Genomic DNA, 26,107 nt, shown 5'->3' with positions numbered 1-26,107 from the left:
ACAATAAACCATTGGTACTAACAAAAACACAACAACCTAAATAAATAATCCCCTTGGCAGAGGTAATAGGTACTGAGGTATCTCTTTTTGGCAGTGCGTCTCTACTTACCTACGATGGAGAGAATTATCACCACGAAATCAAAGATGTTCCACGCAACTGTGAAGAAATAACAGCGGAGGGCGATGATCTTGATGAGGCATTCGGTGGTGAAGACCACAATGAAGACCAGGTTGATCTTGTTGAGGATGGTCTCCATGCGGTCCGACTGCTCATCGGTTTCCACCATCATGGTCACCATGTTGAAGATGATGAGCATCATGATCATGATGTCAAAGGCTTGCTTTGAGACGAGATCGAAGAAGAAGGCTTGGAGCGCGTTCTATGAAAAACAAACAGCAAATCAGTCAGTGAATGTAACACTATCAGTACAATATTATTGAGCATGTTAGCAGATGATGTGTTTTTCTGGTGTTATCGTTTTACCCCAGGCCTTGGTATTGGTTTTTGAGGCTTTTTAGATCCTAATTTCTTCATAGCATTATAGTACTTCTTCTGTTCTTCAGTCATAAAGATATCCTGTCCACCTAAGTAAAGGCAAAAAAAAAATAACATTATTTTTACAGAAAAAATGGAAGAAAGAATCGATCAGTGATCAACAGAAGGTGGCGAATACAAGCAGTTTCCCTCAAATCTGGGTCAGTTAGTTTTTGGTTTTCCCTGAAGATTGAAAAATGTAAAATATCTGAAATCCATGACTGTGTAATTACTTGATTGGCTAATAAGTTGCATCCATCTTGTACAGTCACAGAATAACTTGCAAATACAGAGTAAATAGGCCTGAAATCAGTGTTGTCAATACTCATCTTTCTCTTCTGCTGATTGAAATTGTCAATAATGACACCGATGAAGAGATTGAGGGTGAAGAAGGAGCCGAATATGATGAAGACGACAAAGTATAGGTACATGTAGAGGTTGATTTCTCTGATGGGTTGTTCCTCCACCTGAAACCAAACAGTTTTATAAGTCAGCTGGTTACTGTGACATGTTTAGGATGTAGGTCCTGGAAGTAGAAAGATATACTTACTCCTCTTGAATCTACAGCTGCATGCATTATTTCCATCCATCCTTTAAATGTAGCCTATAATACAATATAAGATGAGTTAACAAAGCTGGCATTATTATATTCCACATTCCTAAAAGTGTGTTTGACAGATCTGACAAACTCCAAACAGTGCAGCAGAAAAAACTCACCACTTGCAGAAGAGAAAGGTAGCCGAGTCCAACGTTGTCAAAGTTGACCTTCACTTTTGTCCAGTAGAACTGGGTGTCATTCATAGAGAGGCACTCTGACTTGTTGTTGACTAAAGAGACGCTGTGGATGAAGCCTGTTCTGTTCACACACTTCCCGAACTTGCCGGCGAACAGGTTGACCCCCATGATGCTGAAGATGAGCCAGAAGATGAGACACACGAGCAGCACATTCATAATGGAGGGGATGGCTCCTATAAGAGCGTTCACCACCACCTGATGAGCAACGGAAAAGATACAGGTTAGTCCTAAAGCACTGACATTGTCTACTAGCCTGGCTTCAGATCTCTGAATCGGTGCCCACATATCTGATGGTTTTTAAAAATGAATTACATTTTAGTCTGATTATGAGGCTAGTTCTTATTTAGCTCATGATTGAGCTAATAATTTAGATGTTAACTAAACAGATTTAAGCAGATTTAAACATCGGTGTACGTTTGTGTTGACTGAGTGCCTTCAGCTTTAAATGCAATGCTATCATCTGACAGTGATTGAGGGTGTGTTTGTACATAGTCACTACTAGCAGCAGAGCGCAATCTCGCACAAACTGGACCGGAGCACTGTTGGAATGAACCATTGGGTTATTCAGAGCATCACACTCTCAGAGTGGCAGAGCCCACTCAGGGCACTCTGTCTGTCTGAGGAGACAAAGTCAGTGTTTTATGTACAGCTGAAATAGCAATCCTAGCTTGATGTGGGAACCGTGGACTGATGGGTAAATTAGCCAAAGTACTTCAACACACATGCTTGGATACAAATCATAATGGTAAATTTGATTTTCTTACATTAGGTATTGATGTGTTGTGTTGAAATGCAAATGTCATTTAGCTAACGTTACAATAGATAGGCAGACATATTTAGATAACTTGTTTTAGTTGAGGTGTCAGTTAACATACAAACATTTTGGCAAATATGGCATTACTGGCTACGTTGTTGATTTTAACTGTTAAACATTGACCTACACTACAAATGGCACGTTCGCTAATTCATACAGAAAGACCAGGTTCTACTTCCAAGCTTTCATTTAAGTGTATGATGTAAATTATATTTACTAACGCAGCCTTAGCCTGAGCGAGCTACGGCCAATATTCTGGGGCTAGCGGCTGTGTGATTCTGTACTTAGGCACAACAATACATTAAGCTAACTGCTCATGTTTACATGCTAACATGCTGACAGTGACACAAATACGAGCAGGCTGGCGTTCAGCAGGTTGAATATTACCATATTAGCCATATTTGTTAAGCGTAGTTTATGCTATCATGTGCTAATCAGTACTTAACACCAAGTAGAGCTGAGGCTGATGGGAATATCACAAGTTTATTTGACAAATTAATTTTTTTATCTGATGCTAGCACTAGAGGAAAAGTCAAGGGATCACCAAGGTGATTATAATGTCTGACCCAAATTTTATGGCAAACCATCCAACAGTTGTTGATACAATTTGCTCAGAACCTCTGCATTATTACTGATGTAACAGATAACAGAACAGGATATGTGACATCAGCTCAGAAAACTTTTTTTTCTCACCCGCATGCCCTCAAATCTGGACAGAGCTCTGAGAGGTCTCAAAGCCCGCAGGGTCCTCAGTGACTTGATCGCAGCAAAGTCAGAATATCCAAGTGAATTTGCTACGAGGCTTATCAAGGACACCTACATGAAGTACAGGAAGACATGTATAAATTTAAAAGTGTAAGTCGATTCTTCTTCATGTTTAAACATTTGGGGAGAAAAGTGGCAATATATATTTTTTTCAAAAATATTGTATAATGCACTGAATAAAGCAATATCACATAGTCCTATCAACACATTTGTCAAGGAACTGCATATATTTTTTGAGCAATTATATAACTTTTTAAAAAAAAAGTATAAAAAAGATAATAAAAGACAGGTAGAAAACATTTGAAGAGCCAAGAGTTTTTGTGTATTTTGGGACATTCCACAGTTAGGAACACGATGACTTAATTTTCGAGGTTTAAGATTTAGTTTTGGTTGTTGTATCATCTTTTAGCAAATTTAGACTTCCACTCTATTCTACATCCAGAACAAAACAAAATGGTATTCCGCTGTTGAATGACCCGTGGATGACAGCTATGAATGACAATGGCATGATAAAAAAATGAAAGAAAATTCATGTCATGATTGATGATGACAAAACACAGACAAGTATGCACATATAGACAAATAGCGTCCATGCATGCATACTCAGCTATATATGCATATTCAATATGTATATATATCAAATAGAGTGAGTTTTATAAAGAATTTATATCTGTCTTTGCCAAATTTGTTTGCCAATTTGCATCCAATTGATCCAATAAGTTCATTAAAAACAATTTAGGACCAATAAGGCCCCAATGGTCTGTATTTCTTTATAAAAGTCTATTTACACATGTGTTTGTCCAATATATCTAAAGAAGATACTCAAAAAAAAATTATTTTTGGGACAAGAGAAGTTTTTGGCTCAAAGAAAGTACAGACGGAGAAATAAAAAATCATAGTAAAGGAAAGTAAGGTGGCACTTTTCATAGAGAGAAACAGAGCAGGTCTGACAAATAACACACAGTTTAGACATAAACTCAACCGGCACATTTCTTAATTAACAATAAGTATAATGTCTGTTAGGCAACATATTTATAGGTTTAAAAAGCTGGATAATAAACACCAGATCTTCTGTAGATAAACCTAAAAGTACATGGCACTGCAGTTGTTCTTGATATAAAAGCCAAGGTCCTGAAGTAAGCGATTCAAAGAATGACTGTTTATAGCACCACAAAAATTTTAGCACATTTCTAAGAAGTGCAATTGTTTAGAAACAAGACAGTGGCTTTTGATATCACAACAGAAAGCACTTACGAGTGAAGAAACACAGAAGCATTTGTGATGCAGATGCACGTTTTCCAGTCTCAGAGCCCATACTCACCTGGGACCTGCTAACTACAACTTACCCTAACAATAGAGCGGTCTGTGGCGATCTGTGTAACAGCAGGTGAGATCAGAGGTCAAGTCAGGCCTCGGGCTGCACGCCTCGGGCACTTCGAGCGACTACACACTACAGAGCCACATCTAATTTACCCAACAGTTTGCATGAAGACGCTCACAAAGTGTAACATGACTCCAGTCGATGGAGCACTTCTTTGTATTTGTCTGGCAAAATCCTGGCATGAAAGCAAATGTAAATTCTACAGTGAAACAACAGTTTAGAGTGTGATTAAGCAGTCTGTATATTTCCAGTTAATTGACTGTTTTAATTGGTTTTAAATGGGGGTTGTTTTAACAGAATTTTGGTCCAGAAATTAGCCAGTTATTGCAAAGCATAAATGAATTGTCAAGTGCTTTCCTGTGAATAATATGACACTTTCCAAGCTGTAAATCCCACAATCATAACACACTACGTTCAGATACAGTGAGAGGGATTACAACTGAATCTGAATTCCCAACATGTGATTTTTAATTGCCAGCATCCTCTCATAGTGCGACATAACATGTGAGTTACAGCTAAATGTTCACTTACATCCACGATGAGAAAGTCAAGCCAGCACCAGTAGTTGGTGAAATATTTCTTGAAGCCGTACGCAATCCACTTGAGGAACATCTCCAGCACAAAGATGTAGGAGAAGACCTTGTCGGCAGACTCCAACACCACCTTTACCACTTTCCTCTTCTCTATGTAGATATCTTCAAATGCCTGCAGCAGAGTAGCGACAGCAGTTTGAGAAAACGTCACCACAATTACTAATAATCTAGCATGCAAACTTTTGTTAGCAGTGCATTTTTACCCAGTGAACAAGTTAAGGTCAAGTCACAAGACGTGTTCAAGTTGGTGATGTGGTTGTTGTTAAAAGTCTGTGGCTCGTACAGCAGGCTGCTGTCTGGCTGTGACAGGGTGACAGTCTGCTCTGATATGATACAATGCTGCTTAATGCGAAGATTTAATTGGCTGTATTGAAATAAGTTCTCCAGCTTATAAAGGAGCTGGCAAACACTGCATTCAGTCACAGAACAGGTACCAGACACTGAAGGGAAGAAAGCAGAAATTCCAATTCAACTTCTAGAAATGTTTTATTATTTGCAGCCTATTTTTTAAATTCACATTCAGTAAGGACCTCCTGTAGAAGTTGATTTGTTAGTGGCGGCCATTCCTGCTCTGAATTTAAATTGTCTACCACATTGTTATTAGTCTCACTATCAACTGTTCACTCTCCTACAGCTGTATCTGGGGGGCATTAAGTACCTGCTAATGCACGACCAAACATTTCCTGCTGCTGCCACTTTAATTAGATTTAATTATTAAAGCAACAATATGTAGAAATTGGCACGTTGTGTGATTTGGCGCCCCCACAGTGTCTGAGTGCGACACCACTGTTGTAACTGAACTGAATCTTACTGAATTTCTCTGTAAAGGGATTAACACAAATCTCAGGTCTATAACAATTTGTCAGACGTAGGTGCTAACTACAAACAAAACTCATCATAACAATGTAATGTGTTGAAAATGTGTTGTAAACATGTGTGTAACACTGTGAGAAAATGACACACCAGTCGCTCTTCTGTTTGTGTTTCTACTTCTGACAAATGTAGTATTAAACCACACGTGCAACAGGTGACGCCACATCAACCATAACTAAAATCTTGAGGATTAAACAATGTTCCCTTTTTCTTTTTTTTTCAAAGTGTATCATTATTTATCTTAAAGTATCTAGAAGCCGTACCAGAGCCCCACTGCTGAGCAGGATCATGAAGATGATGAAAGTCTCGAACCAGCTGTGCTCCACGATCTGGTAGCAGGTCTTCCTCAGCCTCCACCAGGCCTGACCCAGACCGCGGCTGGTATCGATCTCACAACACTGACAGTGCCTCGAGCAGACTGAGTGGGAAGGCAAAGACAAACCAGCATAGATTATACCACACGGACCAACTGTGGAGTAAAAATAACTTTTAAATGAATGCCGACGACTCTTAATTCTCACATTCTGGGAAGCATTCCTCCGGCTCCATACTCTCTTCATCCAGCACTGATAAGTTCTCCATCTCCTCTCCAGGCTTCCTCAGATCCACCGTGCTGCCCTCTGATAGGCTGACCTTCTCCTGCGTAGTGCAAAGTATCAATGTTACCAGCCAATGTCTTATTATAATCTGAGATCCATTATGTACTTAACTGGTCACTTGAACACATGTAAAGCACAGAAAATAAACCTCCGTTACATAACCAACAGTTGGTTGTATTGGTGGGTTTTGCAGGTGTTATCCATCAGTTGTCAAAGGCTAAACATCTGCAGTGACATCACTGATTGGGGCGTGGCCATACGTGCAATATGCTTAAAAGTTTCCAAGCAGCGCAGCAGCATTTTTCTGCCCTGTATTCAGTCTGGATTGATCCCATCAAAGCTGGCTCACCTAGATGTACTGCCTTTCCTTTCAATCTCTTCAGAGCCGTAATACAATTTTGATGAGATTTTCGTGTGTTGTAACAGCAACATATTTCACATGATTTATAGGACAGAGGTGCAGCTTCAATCCTATAAACCAGTGCGAAGTCTAATCCAGCATTAAAGAGCATCCACAGGACCTGGAGACCAGATTACTACACTGCCAGTCTCAGTGCCCGAAGACAGAGCGGAGACAAAGTGCACTGAAGGCATTTTGGAACTCTACCTTGTATCTAACAGCAAGCTTAGTGATAATTCTGAGTATGAAGCTGAGATACGTGTGCACAAAGGCTGTTTTATGCTTTAAAGTGATCTACTTTTTAAAAAAAATGTAAAATGGGTGACAATTAATTCACAACTAACTTCCTAATACCCACAATCTTGCCATTTTCCTGTATTTAAAGCTTTACACATGTAAAATGCATCCTTCTTTATTGCTGAGCAGCTGCTGATGCCCAGTTAAGCTGATGGAGGGCTGGAGGAGGTTTTTTTTTTTTTTTTCATTTCCATTTTCCCTGAAGCCTAATTCTGGTTTGTTGTGGAGCGGAGCACGGCAGGGAAAGAGGAAGAGAGAGAGAGCGCGCCAGACTGCAGCCCGCTCAGATCAGCCTGGCCCTGCCTGGCTCTCCTCAGCTGTGTCAGTATAATCTGCTCTGCAGGGCCTGGCTCCACATCTGGCCTGCTGCTGTCTGCCTGCCAGAGAGGACAGGAGCGACACACCCTCCACCTCAACAAATACCCACAGGACAGTGAGAGACAAGAGGAATCCAGGAGAAACAGGAAGGGCGAATTAGAGTAAAGCAATAGGACTGTGACGATGATATTGATTCTCTCAGCCAATCACATCACTTCTCTGTTATTTAAACAAGAGGAATTTAAAGGAAGAGTTTTGGACATTTTAGGGAATACGATTATGCAGTTTCTTGCTGAGAATTAGATGAGAGGCTTGAAACCATGCTAAGACCAGCAGCTGGTTAGCTTAGCTTAGTGTGGCACAAACAGCTAGCCTGGCTCTGTCAAAAGGTATCAGAAGTCCACCTACCAGCGCCTCTTAAGCTCAGCAACGAACACGATATATCTCCAAATCTTCACAGTGTAACCTCACAGTCATGGTAAGACTTAAAGGTGCACTATGTAGTTTTGGGGAAGAAATTCTGATCAGAAGAGAAAAGATCTTCATTGGCAAATTGTATACACCTAAACAAACTAAATAAACAAACTGTCTTTGTTGTCATGACTGAATAAACAAATCGAACAACCTTTAAATAACTACACAGTTTCATACTGTTTTACTTTGTTTATATGAGGCGGACCCTGCCACCTTTCTAGCTTCAAACATTGTTCTGGGACCTTATTTTCCTCTGAGAACAGCTTGTTTATTCAGTTATGGAAAAAATAAATATTTCTGAGTTTGTATTATTACCTCATTGATATTGTAGATATTACAATTTAAATAAAGTTTGAATTTCTTCTCCAAAACCACATAGTGCCCCTTTAATGTTTCCAGCCAAGGAATAGTCCAGCACATAACCCCCAATTTAAGCACTCAAATCTTTTTCTTCTTCAGTTTTTGTACAGATTAAACAAACAACATAAATAGGCTATAAAATGTTTATTAGCGAGCTTCAGAGGTGCGGATTATGTTTCCTGATGACAGAGTCAGGCTAACTGTTTCCTACTGTTACCATTCTTTGTGCTAAAATAAGCTAAGCTGAGAGTTGTATGGATCTTTTTATCTTAATTTTGTCCAGAAAAATAAAAAAAAATAACCATAGTTCTATGAATGTCAAAGACACAGGTGTTATTAATTATTATACCCAATTAGACCTTAGGGAATCCTCTCCCTCGCTCTCATGTTGGGGATAAATTACACATTTAATTTACAGTATAGTTATTAGTATATGGATTTTAGCATAGTTCTGCCCACCTTCAACTTGAACAGAAGACTAATAAACCAGAACAAGTGCAATCAACTATGTGTCAGTGTGTCAGGCCTTTTAATATTGTCCCTACGATTATAGGCCTTTTTCACAGCAGACATTTTTACGCGTCATAGCAGGTGATACAAACAACATTAACGGTGGCTCTGTTTTAAGCCATACCAGTGTGACAGTGAGTCATCATCATGCACAATACCAGGAAATTGAATTCAGCCACTATTAATTGTATTATCTCCACCTGTGCTCTTCCTTCTTCAAATGCCTTCTGTGAAAAGGCTTATCACAAGACCTTGTCATGTTAAATGCACATTTTTGAAAACCGATCCAGATACTCGGCTGACTAACTGTTTGAGATTAGTGTTCACAGCAAGGGGCTGAGTCAGCTAAGCAGCACCCTACTGTGGCATACAGAAAGGTCAGTAACATGATAATAATGGCACAATAGCTGCGGTACAAGACACTGAAACTAACTAATTGCTAATGATAACAAATAACAGCGATGACTATTTTAAAAAATACTTTTTTTTCGGTTTAACTTAGGTTTTTTGCCAGATGTTTATTGCATGATGTTAACTCTCAATAACACAGTTGTTCAGACTTAAATTCAACATCTGGATTCCCAAGTTATATTTGTTTCACCAGACCACTAGTGTCCATCAGAGTTCACCTTGTCTGCTTGACAGATTAACAGCTTACATCTCCGGAAAGCCTTCGCATCGCCGTCCTCTTCATAGCCCACCCCCACCTCTATTCTGCCTATTATGTCCCACACCCGTCACCGTGCTCTTAGAATTGGGGGATTGGAAAACTGATTAGATTCTTCAACTTGGTGAATGTTTTTCCTCTTAAGACTAGGAGTCAAAACAAACACTGTGCTGAATTGGTGAATTCTTTGAAAGAACTTTCTAGAACATTTTCTGGATACAGCAATAAGAGACAAGCTGCTAAAAATCATATAGTTCCTCCTCCTGGTTTCACTTTCCATTTGACTTCTTACCTTTGGCCTGTTAATATGATGACAACAGTGTAAATGAGAACAAAATAAAGCTTTAAAAAACAACTGTAGCAGGTGTGATTGAACTGACCACACATCAGCCACTCAGACAAGTCATATTACATAATTTAACACTTTCTTTTATGCGTCCATAGTTTCCTAGAAATTTCCTGAAAAATATTATGTAATTTTCTTCTTATTGGGAAAACAGACGGTAGTTTGTTTTGTGTAATTCCAGTTTATTCATTCTAATTAATTTCCGGCGTTACCTAACAGTATTTATGAATGAATGTTTATCCGGTTTAGAATGGAGCTGTTGCTTCAAGGAAAAGCTTATTTACCCTATGACATGAACCAAATCACTACACCTATTTATTTACTAGAAACTTCCTGAAATTGTTAGGAAATTACAGAACCATTAAATCAAGCAATAGCCATAATGTTTTAACATAATTATTGTTACTTGGGCAATGATGCTTCTGGCTTCACCCAAGTAAGTGAAGTGAGGCAGTTGTGGTAGTTTCAGGAGTCAAAGGCAAACACCTGTCATACTGAAGTGCACCTCTGGATTGTGTGCAAAACTTTTCAGCTCATACAGAGCAGAGCTGCATGTGACAAAGTATTATTTTACCATTTAAGTTATGGAAATATGGTTAACAAAAACTATTTTGGTAGATATTACTGTGCAACGACCTCTACAACAGTAAATCATGAGGGTTCAGGTCAAGTGTTTCCTGTTTTATTTTGCAGGTTTATTATTTTTTTGTTAAGTTTTCTTTTACACTTCCTGTCTTTGTGTTTTTTCCTCGCCTTTTTTGATTGCCCTATTAGTTTCAGCTGTTCATTATAAGTCTTTCCTTGTGTATTTATCTCTGTGTCTCTCTTTGTCAGTTTGTCTGTGTTTCTATGTCAGTTTCCCAGTCCTGCGTTGCCACATCTGTTCCCCTGTCCTGTTTGCTCCTCGTGTCTTACCTGCGTTCTTTGTATTATGCTAGTTTGTACTTTGGTTAGTTTTTGCTCTTGGTTTCTTCCCTTTGTTGCCTGCCTTTTTGTTACCTGCCATTGTTTTTTGGACTTTGGCTTTGTGTCATTAAAGCTTGCCTAAATGCAAGACACCAAAGCAGGCAGGTTGAAAATCAGAAAGCACGAAGCAAACAGGACTGGGGAACAGATTTGAAAATGCAGAACTGGGAAACTGACATACAAAACACAGACAAACTGACAGAGGGAAAAACAAAGACTGGAATACACAAGGGAGGGAAGACTAATAAGGGACAGGTGAAACTAAAGGCAGGAAACAGCACAACAACAGGAAGTGTAAAACAGAATATGACACATAAGGATAAACTTACTAAATAAATTAAACCCTAAACCATCACATCAGGATGTGAAAAACTCACTTTGTTGTCTTCATCCTCTGATGATTCAGAAATCTCCTCCTCCTCGAGAAACTCCACATCCGACTCTCCAGGTGCGATTGGAACAATGACAGTCAAGTTGGGGTTTGTCATGTAGCTGTCCTCCTCTGGTATGATGTATTTCTCTCCATAGCGTCCGAAAATTCCCCCATTGCTTTCAACGTGATTTCCAACCAGCTTAACCCCCTGACTGGGCTCTTTGGTCTGCTGCTTTCGACGACATCTAAAGCCGCGGTTGAAGAGGTCTACGATATGCGTGACAAACCAGGAGACACCGGCATTTATGCGGGCAATAGCGATCTGGATGTTGTTCAAATCGCCGTCTTCATCCGGGGCAGACAGGTTGTCTGAGCTGAAGGAGCTGAGCAGCAGGGCCAGAAAAAGATTCAGCACCTGTTGAAATACAAATGTTACGTTACATGACATTTGTTCTGGAGAAACTATCAGTGTATTGCTTTTATCTTATAGCCATTCAGCCTGAAAATGGCAGAAAATGCTGTATTTACATTGTGCATATGTCAACATTTGTCTTTCTTTAAAAATCAGTGTCTAGTCTAAGCTAAAGGATCATGCACCTAATGCACGACATGATATCCCACGTATTTTGTCAACACTGGAAAATCCTGCATTGTAAATTCAGGAGGATATTCTGCCCAGATATACTCAGACACATATGGCTTTGGGTGCTTTCAGCTACACTGAACTCAAGTTTCCAAACATCCAACTCCCAAGTAATCTGTCTACTAGCTTAGAGAGCAGCAGCATCAAGCACATCTCTGCAAAGCAGCGTATGTGTGTACGTGTGCGTACTGCCTGTGCATGTGTGATGTGCACAGTTGGTAAGGATCATCTTTAGCCACTGAGCCAGTCAGAGATGGGGAGCATGAGCAGATGATTAGTGATGAATGCCCTCCGACCTTCTCGCCCCTAAGCATCCTGGATAATCCCTTGGATAAACAGCTTTTCCACGATTCATGCGCAGAGGAGGTTTCTGTCCATTAAACTGTATAAGGAACACTGTTGTGACGGTCTTTGCCCTGACAAGGTAACAGAGTCACTGGGGGTGCCTTTATCTAGCTATTGTAAAACAGGACAATGGCTATGCGTTCTGTAAGTCATTTCACCATTCATCTTTTGTCAATGCTACTGAAATTATGATCATTTAAAGCTGTATTAAGAGGTAAGAAGGTGTGAAATGGAGTGAAACCACTAGGTTAAAAAGGATACAATGGTGCGAGAGATAAAATAGACAATTGCAATTGACCATTAGCTAAGCCTGGTGCTGTAGTTACTTTTACCACCCCTGCCAAACTTTGCATTCTAGCATGACAGTTTACAAAAAATAACCATAGCAGATTTAACGCTCAAAATTCTTCATAATTTTCTAAACAATGGGTCTTCAATTTTACACAAAGGGAAACAAAAACAGGCTCTTCATTTCTTAATTTCTGCTTCTTGACAATGGCTTGTTGCCTAATAAGTCTGATTTTATCAGCTCTAGCTAGCTCATTTAGGCTAATGCTAACTGTAAAACAGCGCTTTTTTGTTTTTAATTCAGCCCCTAGATAAGCTTTAGAAGTGTTTTAAACTTTTTAGGGGCAAAATCACCAAACATTCTCAGCGTTGATTCTATAAACATAGTTTTTATGTCCTGTTGACCACTGAAAGTGAAGTTATGGCTCTCTACCCATTCATTTAGATAGGGGCTTGGGCATTGCTAAGATGGCTGCTGGTTGGCCAGACTTGCCTAAAAGCACTTTGGTGTAATGTCCCCAACAACCTTTTTTGTATTGTATCAGAGCAGCAGAAAGCCAAGAACAGTCAGGATTTTGTGAACAGCTGAAAAAGCAATCCTAGTTAAAAATAACTGTGGACTGATGGGTGAATTCAACCGCTATAAATTTCATGCTTTGACACGAATCAAAGAGGCTTTGTTTTTCTGAAGTTAGCTTCAAGGTATTAGTCATTGTTGTGCTGAAATGTTAAAGTTATTTAGCTACCGTTACCATTGACAAGCAGACATATTTAGCTAACGTTACTTGTTTGAGTTGAGTTGTAGGTTAACGTTACAGATATAAATGGGAAAATTTTGTGGTAAATAATGCGTTAGTGGCTAACGTTGTTGATGTTAACTGTTAAACATAACATACACCTCAAATGACCCCTTCATTAATTGATACAGAAAGAGCACACTCTACTTCTTTGAACAGCCACGGTCTCATTAGCCCCGAGCATCAGATTGGACTTACAAACATCAATTTAAATTAATTCAAAAGCTGACGTTAGCTAGCTAAAGTGTAAGTAATGTTGGCTCACCGGAATAGTCTTAAAGGCACTAATGTAACAGTCATCTGTTAGCTTAGATAGCTTGCTGCAAAATGAATTGTTAGCCTATTAGTATATCTGTTTAGTGTTAATGAGACTGTAGTGCGATTTTGGCTAGCTAATTGTTGACTTAAAGACTATCATAATTCATTCTAGCTAGTAAAATAACTGAACTTCAAAAGATGATAAAAGCATGTATGTGTTTGATCTGTTGTCTGTTATTTCAACTGACTATTTACTCCTTGGTGGTGTCAAATACTGCACTTGGGTCAAAATCGCCAAAGACTAGGTTCCCTAAATTGCAATCCTGAAACTGCAGCCTCTTCTACTGCAGGCACATGCTGCTCTTTTTTTCAGGCATAACAAAAACCCATTCAAAAACTCATTGACTTTGAGACAAGGGAACAGGAAGTGCAAAAATGCTAACTCACTGGTGAATTTTAGGACTCATTCCAGTAGCACAGATCCTGGCAAGACTGACAAATAATAAAGAGTTAACCAAAATGGTTTTCAAAAGATTTCTGACAGATACATTTCAGAGCATAGGATTAAATGTGGAACAAACTAGCATTTAATGGCCAAGAGAACAGAGGGCATGCTGGGAACAGGTGTTTGAACCATATCCAACAGGAAGTCCACGCTCAAAGCCTTGCTCCATTTTTTTTTAAAAGCCTGAAAGGCTTTTAAAACAGTTATGTGGCAGAGCTGAATTGACTGTAGTGCAGATGATGCTCATATTTCAGTGTATAATACTATTCTAATTTGTGCTTAGCATAAGATGCAAAAGCCACTAGTGGCATATTTGTTTCTTATTTGGACTTACATTACACATATCCCCAGCTAATTTATGTTATGGTCAGGTCAGGAGTAAACATGGCTTTAGTAAAAATAGAATAAAAAAACCCAACAACCTGAAAATGCATTCGGGCAAAAAGTCTGTATAATAATGATAATAATGCCCTAAATGTAAATGTAATATAATAATAATAAAAAATACAAAATGTTTCGGGTCATTAGTGCTACAGAAACAGACTACAACAATACAACATGTGGACATGTTTTATATATTTCAATAATACGCTACACTGATCGTGAATAAATGCTGTGACTGCCTGCGCTTCCGGATTTTTTTTTAATCTGCTCTCATTAACGTTTGCTTACAGGACACAGCTGGACAGCAAATCACCATATGGGCGGACTAACGAATATATGTAGCCTTGCTATGACTCTGAGTGACAGCAGTTGTTTACAAACAGAGTTGTCACACAGATGAAACATATTCTATAGAAACAGCTGCATGCAATGATGTGCAAACTGTGTTTGATCCTGTGTGAAAGTCTGAAGCTGAAATGACTGGACTGACAGCGAGTCCACGCTGTGGCCTTGGCTGATCCTTTGTACAGTCCTTTGGTCACAATTTCACCCATAAGGCTTAGTTCATTAGCAGCGGATAAAACATTCAGCCCTGTCGGTCATGAGGCTGCGGGAAAGCCGCTCCTGGTGCAGAGTGTGTCTGCTGCTTGCACGACAGCACATACAGATAATACATATATTACTTAGGGGGGACAACACATGGTTTATATTTTGTCCAGACATGATCGGTTTTGAAGTCTGCAAATGCTTATCTGTAAAATAGTTAGCATGACGCTGTGACACAACCACTTTCTCAGTAACTAGTACGTGTGCAAAAGCACCTAAGGGAGAAACACAAACCACTGCAGCTACACAGATATCTGAGTTTGCAAAATTTATCAACGAGCCACCAAAAACTGTGAAAGGATGTCCCATCCTCATTATATGGAATCACCAATCCTGATTGGTTCAGCATAATCCCTGATTACTCATGACATCATCCTTTGGATTTGACAGCAGTTCAACTTGGTTCCATTGAATTTCTCTCTAGCCGACTTCCTGTTAGTATGTGCTGTTAAAGGATAAGGCTGCTGATATTCTGTCTTTTTAACTCCGCTAAGGAGGTTATGATTTAACCCGTGTCCGTTTGTTGGTTGGTTGGTTTTTCAGCACCATTACACAAAGACTATTCAACAGACTTTCATGAAACTTGGATGGAGAATGGGTCCATACCCAGAATAGACCCCCTTAACTTTTGGGGCAGATCCAGATAAATGGACTGATCCAGGATTTTTTCTCACTTTCTTTAACAACGTGAAATAAGGCGTTTTTCCACATTTTAGTTCATTTCGCAGGGAGTAATGCATGGATCTTGTTGAAATAAATCAACTGTATGTAGGTGGCTAGAGTACAATTTGATGCGGATCTAAACAAAAATCTGGATGTAGTGGATTTAAATATGTTTTATTTGATAATGGATTAGGCTTGATTGATATATTATAATCGACTCAATTAACAGACATTTAAGTTATATAAATGTAATACTCACCACCAAGTTCCCAATGACCATGACCAACATGAACACCAGTATACAGAGGGGCTGCCCGGCCACTTCCATACAATCCCACATGGTCTCGATCCATTCGCCGCACAGCACCCTGAACACAATCAGGAAGGAGTGGAAGAAGTCCTTCATGTGCCAGCGTGGCAGCTGACAGTCATTGGAGATCTTACACACACAGTCCTGATAGTTCTTGCCAAACAGCTGCATGCCCACCACGGCGAAGATGAATACGATGATGGCCAACACCAGCGTCAGGTTTCCCAGGGCGCCCACTGAGTTGCCGATGATCTTGATGAGAGTGTTGAGAGTCGGCCAGGATTTTGCCAGCTTGAAGACTCGTAACTGATGAAGAGAATAAGGCGAAGAAATCAAATAATGATGCATGGTTACAAGAAACTGTGTGTTTAAGTTTGGTGTTAGATTGTAAGATGTTCTAGACTTCAGAAATGGATTTTTTGGTAATATCTGTGCCAGTTTGATACTCTAAGATCAGTGTTTCCTCACTTTTTGGACTGATTGAATTGTTGAACAGCCTTCAGTACAAACAATAGAACTAGTTATGGTTTGTTTATGTAAAAAGAAACACAACATTTATACACATAAAGAAATGTTATATGTAGTATTAATTGCTTAATCTGCTATAATAAAACATGCATCATTAGCCATATATGTCAATCACCTTTGATTTGTTGCATCTGTTAAAGGCATACAAAGGCAAGCAATGTCAAAAAAGTAATGAAAGTTAAAGACTTCTGTTACCAGTCTGAAAGATCGCAGGACAGACAGCCCCTCTACATTGGAGAGACCCAACTCCATCAGACTGAGGCAGACAATGACGCCGTCAAAGATATTCCAGCCCTGTTGGAAGTAGTAGTACGGATCCATGGCAATCAGCTTCAGCACCATCTCAGCTGTAAAGATCCCTGTGAACACCTAAGAGGTGGAAAAAGTACCAAAGTTTAATCTTCAAATAGAATATTGCTTATTGTATTTCTCATATGAACAGGGGTCAAATGACCCATTGTAATATGAACGATGCCACTGGACTCACAGATAATAACCACCTGTGAACATAGTGAAGCACTTAGCAGCTAAAGAGATATTTCCCCAAGGGGTTGGTAATTTCCATTCATCAGGTGAACAAACACAGCTCCAAACAAATGCTAATGTTGCTCTGTATTTGCTGGATGTGTGACCAGGCAATTGTTTGCTAACAGTTTCCCTGTAACAACTTTGTTAGATGATAATATGTCAGTGATGTCTTTACAGGTTGTTCTGCTGCCTTAAAGTGGGCAAAAATATAAAATACTGCAGCTTTAAGTTTATTTAAAGGTGCACTATGCAGGATTTGTCAGTTGTTGTTTGTAAACACCATTCAAAGTTGATTACTGAGACTAATTCCCCGGTCGTCAAATACTGATGCTGTGGGTTGACAAGCCATCAACCCAAAGCCTTACAAAGACAACCTGGGAATCAGACTCAACAATCAACTCTCTTTCTCCAGAATCACTGATGCCTAGAAACGTCCCAAACCCAGCAAAAATAACAGAATCAAATAAATAAAAAAATATCAAGAATACTTCAAAATGTCCTCTTACAATGTTAAAACAAACTTTAGGTGGAGCAGCACAGGAAACTAATCACCTGTTCATTAGAAACATTTTAAGGCTTTTAAGATCCAACTAACAAAACAAACAGGACTGAAAACATAAGCAACCTGGTGAAGTTTTACATCCATTTGTCTTCTTTTAAGTAGGCTTTCAAACTTGAAGACACTGGCAGAGTCTATAATTTACCAGTAGGGGGAGATGACAAAATACAAATCAGGGAATCAGTCCCACGTCCTGCTAAAAATACTTCCTCTTGCCAAGGATAATCACAAATAGTCTAAAGCAGAACCGTTGAAAAGGGATCAACATGGCCCTGTTTGACCCTAAGTCCCACACAGCACTGGCTATAAAAAACCCAGCTGCCTGATATAGAAATACATTATCTGAATGAATGCTCTTCCTTTTTCCTCTTTGCTGTCTTCTCACTTAGGCTTTCAGTCCTCTCCACTGCTACCCCAGCAGCACTTAAGAGAAAGTGTGTGCCACGCTGGAAACCTGCCCACCCCTATCGTTAAAAAGCCCTTACCAGATTGCCCACTGAAAGCATGGTGTTGAACTCGTCAGTCATGGGGTAGTGCTCCAGGGCCATGAAGAGGGTGTTCAGCACGATGCATATGGTGATACCCAGATCCAGGAAAGGATCCATCACCATGCACTTCACCCACTCCTTCAGCTGCAGCCACCAGGGGCAGCAGTCCCATATCAGGTACTTCTTGGCGAATGTGTACCAGCAGGGATGGCACTTTTGCCTCGACTCCTCCAACTCTGCAAAGACACACCCAAGTGCAGGCTTTTCATCAAATTCCAGTTTGAAATGTGAAACTGTGGTTGCTTTTATTTTCATTTCAAACACCGGTAGACATAATCTGAAGCCCTGGTCTCTGAGGCTCAACATAGTGAGAGCTAATCCAGCAATCTTTAAAAGAAAAGTTTGACATTTGGGGTAATTTGCTTGTTTGCTTAAAGGCTGGGCTAGATGAGAAGATTAATACCACTCTCCCGCCTGTACGGTAGATATAAGCTACAGCCAGCAGCCAGTTAAATTAGCTTAGCGTAATGACTGGACACATGGAGAACAGCATGCCGGGCTCTGTCAGAAGGTAACAATTTCAAAAGGACTCACCATCCATGGCGTCACTGAGGAAGCTGACAGAGCTCAGTCCTCTTTTCCTCTGCACAGGAGGAGGCTCCATCACTGTCGGAGAAGGCTGGAGGAGATGCCTGGGAACTGTGTCCTCTGCATTGGTGGGCTTCTGGTAAACAGAAAACACCCAAAAATTAAGTACAACTTTTTTTCTCTTTTGATTTGGTGAGTTATTAATGGAGATTGATCAGTTAAAGGTGTGGTGTGTAAGATTTAGTGGCATCTAGGGGTGAGGATGCAGATTGCAACCAACTGAATATCCCTCGTAAAAAATGCTGCAAAATTTGCAAATGGCTTGGTATGTCCCCTCTGTGCTACCGTAGAAACATGGCATTGCAACGTAATTATTATTATTATTGTTATACCATTTTATACCAAAGTTTGCACATACATGCATGTTCTTTTATGTGAATAACCCGCATTTATAAGTGATTGACTTCTTTCCCTCTGCCAGTGGATGGGTTTGCCTCTGTTTCTTCCTCATGAGTCATGTCCAATGTCCAAAAGCCAGATGTTAGCGGATATTCGTGGGTTTTTTGTCCAGTTTGAAAAGGATATCATATTCCATTTCTGCCAAAAGATCCTCCTAAATCTCCCTAAATACTTCACCCTGGACCTTTAAGTTCAATGTGAGTGTATTCAGTATGAGTTTTCAACAGTACTACGTCTTCATAAAAGCGTTTTTTCACTCTTACAGAATTTCAATCACACACAGGCTTGTATCACTCACTGTGTCTTCCCTGACCCTCTCCATGCTGTAGGCAGGCATAGAGGTGGGAGTATGCAGGCCCAGAGTGGTGACTCCATTCTGGTCTAGGGAGATGTTGAGCCGGCCGTTGACATTGAGGCTGGGGGTGAAGATCTGAGAGCAGTGGCTCCGCACACTGCCTGTCCTTCTCTTCCAGGGCGTTGCTGTGGAACTAGCGCGACTCCTGAAGACGTCCCCATGAACGCTGTACTCGTCATCCCCAAAGTCAGCCTCCGAGTTGTTGCGCGCCCGGAAAGCACTGAAGATGCTGACCTGGCTTCCTCTCCGGGTGCTGAGGGGGTGAGCGGAGAGGGTGGCCAGCAGGGGGTGGGCTGGAAGGGGAGACAGAGGAGGCTGCGGAAACAAAGAGGATGTATTAGCGCCTGTGGTTTGTAATGAGAACATCAAAGACTGGAGGAAACGTGCAGACAGTGATTGTTGGGTGATGTACCATTGGCTCATCCAGTGGGTCAAACTTCTCTTCAGCAGCTTCCTCTCCTGTTTCCTCTGACAGCGTCCTGTGCGATCTTCTTCGTCTGCTGCTACTTCGACGTATGCTGCCTGCTTTCAGACAAAACGGAGACAACTCTGGGGACAACACTGAGTCCGTCTCCTGTGCTTGTCTTCTTGCTGCCAACTTGACACAGAAAGGAATGATGTTACAAGATATCATTTTTAGTCTGAGGTTGAAGGCACACATGAAAATACGAAATCCTTACTGAATGCTGCACTTACTCTTTGCTCTCTGCGAAGGTGCTCCATAGCCAGCTGAAACTCCCTCTCCTTCTGCCAGGCCTCAGCGATGGTTGCCTGATTCTGCTCCTCATAAGCCATGGCCACTACAGCCAGGATGAGGTTGACCAGGTAGAAGGAGCCCAGGAAGATAACGAGCACAAAGAAAACCATGTAGGTCTTCCCTGCTGAGCGCAGAGTCTGGGAGAGCAGACATGAAGTCAGTACCAAATTCACATGTTGAAGAACATTTCTGAAATATAAAGACAGATCAACAGACAGGCTGATGATAGACAGAGGTACACCAATCCTGAGTTTGATCCTTTTTATTAAAAGCAGAAGTTCACGTCGTGCCCTCATGCTTGTGTTTATTGCCCTTATGCAACACGTTGTCAAGTTATGTTGAGACCCTTGTATCTTCATATCTCACGAAACAACCATTTAAAGATGTATTAATCAAGTTTTATGCCACCTGGAGGCAGTTAAACAAGCTATAAAGACAACACCGGTATATTATCTCTCTCTAGCTTTTTAGCTGCTGAGTTTTCCATTAATGTTAACCCGCTAGTCTCAAACTAGCATGGTGACAACAAGGTGAATGAAGGTGAGTTTTTCTTTTTCTGTTTTCTTCTTTCTTTTTTGCTAAATCAAAACAATGAGCTAAACTGCTTAGTTGAAGAATAAGTCTCTGTGGGTTTGTCACAAGCAACCTGTTTCCCATAGTGTCCTGACCCTTTGTTAAAATGAAAACATAGATTTTTCTTTAAGACTGAAGTGTTAAGTCACTGCATCACCCATAACTCCCATAATAACCTAGTTTGTAAACAAGCTGAATGTTCTTTTAAGTGTAAATATTTGACATTTCATTGACTAAAACTATTCAATTGAAATTAATAAGGGTTTAAAAATATGGATTATAATTCAAGGTGAGCAGCATATTGCACCTGGTGAAACAGTTTTTCCCAGTAGTCTTGTGTCATGAGTCGGAAGAGGGCCAGAAAAGCCCAGCCAAAGGTATCAAAACTGGTGTAGCCATAGTTTGGATTCCTTCCTACTTTTAGGCAGTCAAATCCATCTGGACACTTCCTGTAATGGACAAACAATTGAAAAGAAGAAGACAAAATGATTATGGGACAACACTGATAAACAAAGGCTGTGCACAATTAAATCGAAGGCAGCTGGGACGGATATAGCCGCGTTAGCGTGCAGGCTGTTTTACCAGAGTTAAAAACATCTCCAGTATCTACATGTAGCCCTGTGGCCTTTGACTCTACAGGGTAGAGAAGCGGATGAGTCAGTAAGTACACACACTGCTATCAACACCATTATTTCAACTGAAGAGGCCTCTTGAAATTTATTCCAGCACTAAAATGCACTGGAGCAAAAGGGATTATGCTGAGCCAGATGGATATCAAATTGCAGTTCAAAAAATTTTTTTCTGCTTCATGCCTCCATCTCTGACCGTCATTGTCAGCATAGTGGCATTACAGCAAATATTTAAGTCCAGCAGCTGAGAACAAGCTGGACTGCCATGTCAATCTGAGTGCAGAATAATTTCGTAATGGCTGGGAAACAGCTGGGCGGCAGAGCGCTGCTGTGACAACAGCTGTAGATCTCACCAACCAGCCATCTGAGCAGGAATGCTCACTAATATCCAGCGGTGAGGACGGAGGAGGCTGCGTGAGGCCAGCGACATCTTCCTGTCAGATTCCTCCCCTCTGCTGCACTGCTCAACCGGTTCATCTCTTTTATATGACAAAACATGCACACACAACATACTAAGTGTTGTCTCTAAGGACTGTACAGGGGTTTTGCTTATTTTAGCCCATTAACCACAGTATATCTTTTGTGACTACATTGCATTGGTGTTGACCATTACCATTAATATGGTTTATGTCCTACGAGTTTTTTTTTTTTAATTCTTGAATTGCAAGCAGGGACATTGTCATGATTGCCCATAAGGGGGGAAGGGAAAGTTATCTGAGGCCAAGCCACAATGGGGGACCATAGAGGCCGGCGATCACTGTCTTCATCCCAATGTAACCACATTTTATTTTGAAACAAAAAACTCACCATTCCTAATTAAAATAACAAAAATAAACATTTATTTATTGTTGGATCATATTGTTACCCCATCTCTGAAAATAGTACAAGTCGTTTTTTGTACACAACTTCAAAAGTGCACCATTGGCGGGCGGCCACATTACCTGCCACATCAATTGATGATCTAACCTAACTACTTGCTAAAGTGAATTTCCTTGCTGTGCCAGGACCTGCACATACATCATGATGCCAGAAAAGAAAGGAAAAAGAAAAGAGGAAGCCAGCAAGGGCTTTTGACAAAAATAATATTGTAATGACCAACATTTTTCACTTTGTAAAGCAGATCTGGGGAGGACCCCGATCTTTTCAAGGGCCCAGACATTTCTGTGAGTGGGTCAGGAAACACTATAAAGCACCATTCCTCTTATATTTAAGCCTTTTTAATGTTACAAGAATAACAACATTTAAATTATTTCTCAACACGGATAGTGAGTTTAATCCAATTGTTTTCTAATCAACAGAATAGCATGGACAACTATTTGGATTATCAATTAATCATTTCAGTAAAAATGCTAAACATTCTTTGGTCTTTAGTTGTGAGTATTTGGTGCTTTTCCCTTCGTACATAGGTTTAACAATGCTGGTATTAGAAGATGTGACCTTTGGCTTCAGGAATATGTGATGGGCATTTTCAGATAAACTTTAAATCATTTGTTGGGAATGTAATCTGCAGATTCATCGCTGTATAGTTAATTGTCTTGTAACTGTGTTTTTAATATTAAAGTGCTAATTTAGATAACAGATCTCTGACTGGTTATCAGACTCATGAAGCTAAGTAGCTGTGCACCGTCCCTGTCAAATAAACAAAGAAATAAAATTAACTAATTTGATTTTAGTATGGAAATAACTGCAACTTATTTCCATACTAAAATCAAATTAATGGGAAACAACAGATGTATGAAATCAATAATAAGTCAAATAAGTCACACAGCACAGTAATTCCTATTTTATTTGTTTGTTTGTTCAGAAAGTCATGTTGGATTTAATTTTCTCAATAAAAACTGGTCTGAGCAGCTTTCTACATACAAACGTTCTGCTATTTCCAACAGTCAGTGGCGAAGGTAACCTCAGTGCTTTCGTGTGGTGCTGAACATGCGATGCACACAAATGGACCCCTACATCTAATGTTGTGGTTGCTAATCTTATTTCCACACTGTTGGCCAATGCTGTCACTTAAACAACCCTGTCAATGTGAGGCTTGTAATTAGACGCTGCTGTAGACTAAAAACAAGGCGTCTGTCAGGCTAATGCCCCTGAGGTTTCTATAGTAACTGCCCAGGAGACTAGGGCAGTCGGGGTGAGCGCTCCTCAAGGAGAACTGCTATGCCACATGTAGTGGCTGTGGGATCTGATCTGCCTCCATACATCCACAACATCCACAACATCCACAGCCAGCATGAAGCACTAGAGTGGTACTGCTTGACAGGGTGTGTGTGCACACCAGCGTTTTTCTTTTCTGTGTATAACTTTCTCCTCTATAGTAACACATTCTACAATGTATTACTCATAAGTATTGATTAGATGTGTTGTGCCTTCAGAGGCACAATCAGAAACAGTCCTCCTCCAGAAGTAAAAAAATAAATAAAAATCAAAAAACTACAAATCATATGTTGATGAAGGTTCTCAGTCACCATTTACAAATTGAGTAACAAAGCACATGTACTCTACATCATTCCTACCCATAAAGCCTGTGCCACAAAGCTATGCATAAGGCATTGAATCCATTTACAAGTTGTAGGTTTTTAACATAATCAAATACATGTTCTGGGGCCCTTCCTATGGATGTGATTGCAAAATGGATTCCTGCTGATAATTTTTCTCATGCTAATAAAGCCAGATAAGTGATCAAACCACCTGTTAAAAGGCACCAGAACACATGAAAGGACATCTACTCTATTAAAAAATGTTATAGAAGAGAACCCCCAAAGCTCTGTGGAAATTGTCCCACCCACATTTTAAACGCTTCCTATGCCCATGATTGTAACACTAACAAAAATGCAAACTCTGTTCACTGCGGTGGAATCCACAGCTGAAGCAAGTTTCAAGAGTCTGCTAATTGTTTCATACTGTACAGAAATGAATGGCATGACATCAATGGCTTCCTGGAATTACAAGCAAAACACATAAAAATCCATTTGAAAACAGTCAACATAGATTTTAAAGTATAAATAATCTGCAGTTAAGGAGGAAAAAAAAGGGTCAAATACTACGGTATGGTCCTTTAAACAAAACAACAAAGTGTAGGGTGTGTAAGAGCTCTCTGAAAGCTCTATACATTATTTATAAGTGGTATCCTTGATAGTGTACCATCAATTTCCTGCAGTGTTTGTAACAGAACAGCAGGGGAACATCTGTCAATCGCAGCAAAGTGTTTTCCCTCTATGGTGGGCGGCGCTGGGGCGGTGGGCTTCCACGGCCACATCCGTCCACAAAAGTTGAAAGTCATAATCCTTGATGCACAGTGGCTTTAAGATGTAAGGGGATAAGCATTTGCCTGAACTCTGCAGTGGACGTCATGAGAAGCAACTTGGACCTTTGAGCAAATCATTTATCACAAACTTGTCAGCCATCTAGGCTGAAAATATCATTTGAATATGTGTGTGTGTGTGCGTGTTTGTGTGTGTGTGCATATGTGCCCACTTATGTCTGTGTGTGTGTATCCATGTGTGTGTGACTGTGTGTGTCATCATAACGTATCCAAAGCTTTAATTTGGAAATCTACTCAGGGATTACTTGTTGGAATACACTCAAAAGATTAAGCATCCTCTATGTTTTACGTCCCCCATCCTGACCTGCTTAATATCTTGCCAGTCTCCACAGCCAGCCTCAGAAAGTTGCATCTAAAATGTCACAGAAGTTAAAAGGCTGTCTCAATCATTCTGCCAACAGACACATGAACTACCTTATGGTTACTATAACCTATAACCTGGCAAGTCTGTCATAAACCTGTGCCCTTCTGTTTGATTTAACATCAATCTAACCACAAAGAAATAAAAACAAAAATGAAAAAGAAAATATCATATACTTGACAAAGTGATGACAAAGCAAAGTTTAAATTAAAGGGACACAAAAAGTTTAATCCTCCATGTTCTCTTATTGTCCAAAGAGCCGTTAATACACCCAGAAACAAAAGATTAACCTGAATAAGACTCAATGCCCTCACAGTGCGCTGTGGCAATAACACAAACAACAGGCAACAAATCTAGAAAAATCCCCTTGCAGGTAAACTCCAGGACAGCTGGACACACATTGGTACCATCGGCTGTCTGACCTTACTGACCTACTATTTTTAGGAGTTTAATGATGTCATTTCCTACCGAATGTCCTCAAATGTATCCTCGTTTCGCTGTGACTTGAACACAAATCACTGAATCAGATTTTACTTCTTGGGAGATTAAGTTCCTGTGATTTTGGAGGAGAGGTTACAGAGGGAGATTAAAAATTAAAAAGGTTTGGCTGTGCTCTGATGCCAATATTAATAAATATAAATTGTGCAGCTACCTCCACTGTGTCCATGCTTTTCTATAAACGTTTTCTATTAACTCATCTCATCATGAAAAAGTTCAATGAGGAGCCTCAGGGTCCGCCCAAAGAGAGAACTTTTTGTCATGAAAAGGCTCACTATGAAACACAATAACCTTTAATGATGCTCTTTGACTTGCTGGTTAGTGAAAAGGAAAGCTACAGCGATGTAACACTCTGTAATAGCTGTTAACACAGTTTTAGCAAACCCAGGCTTGCAGCAGTCCTTTTTATTTAAACCTTTCTCTTTCACTCTAACCCTCACTAAATATAAATGTAAATGCAAATCTGTTCAGATACCTTCTAACGTTAGCTCATCTGAGATAGTTCAAACTCCCTGTAATGTTAAGATAATTTAAAATAGCCTAAATATGGTGGGTCAGTAGCATATATGTAGCGTTTAGGCTAATGTATTGTAA

The 26,107-nt window shown here is 40.0% G+C and overlaps 1 protein-coding gene across 1 annotated transcript in view; it reads right to left on the bottom strand.

Moving 5' to 3' along the window:
- The window catches only part of LOC141016360 (sodium channel protein type 2 subunit alpha-like), a 38,201-nt gene that overhangs the window by 2,348 nt on the left and 9,746 nt on the right, over positions 1-26,107 (bottom strand). The window contains exons 8-25 of the mRNA XM_073490666.1: positions 21,008-21,149; positions 20,067-20,264; positions 19,783-19,968; positions 19,314-19,685; positions 18,563-18,692; positions 17,966-18,204; positions 16,589-16,762; positions 15,815-16,171; positions 11,071-11,481; positions 6,278-6,395; positions 6,020-6,174; positions 4,822-4,995; positions 2,838-2,960; positions 1,253-1,525; positions 1,086-1,139; positions 861-1,002; positions 485-585; positions 110-380 (exon numbers count right to left, since the gene is read on the bottom strand). Of these exons, the coding sequence (XP_073346767.1) occupies positions 110-380; positions 485-585; positions 861-1,002; positions 1,086-1,139; positions 1,253-1,525; positions 2,838-2,960; positions 4,822-4,995; positions 6,020-6,174; positions 6,278-6,395; positions 11,071-11,481; positions 15,815-16,171; positions 16,589-16,762; positions 17,966-18,204; positions 18,563-18,692; positions 19,314-19,685; positions 19,783-19,968; positions 20,067-20,264; positions 21,008-21,149 (3,620 nt within the window). The remainder of the gene's footprint in view (positions 1-109; positions 381-484; positions 586-860; positions 1,003-1,085; positions 1,140-1,252; positions 1,526-2,837; positions 2,961-4,821; positions 4,996-6,019; positions 6,175-6,277; positions 6,396-11,070; positions 11,482-15,814; positions 16,172-16,588; positions 16,763-17,965; positions 18,205-18,562; positions 18,693-19,313; positions 19,686-19,782; positions 19,969-20,066; positions 20,265-21,007; positions 21,150-26,107) is intronic.

Source organism: Pagrus major, chromosome 21 (genome assembly GCF_040436345.1).
Source record: "Pagrus major chromosome 21, Pma_NU_1.0".
In the NCBI taxonomy this organism is placed as follows: Eukaryota; Metazoa; Chordata; class Actinopteri; order Spariformes; family Sparidae; genus Pagrus; species Pagrus major.
The sequence above is the reverse complement of the archived record's forward strand: the minus strand, read 5'-3'. Positions and strand labels throughout refer to the sequence as shown.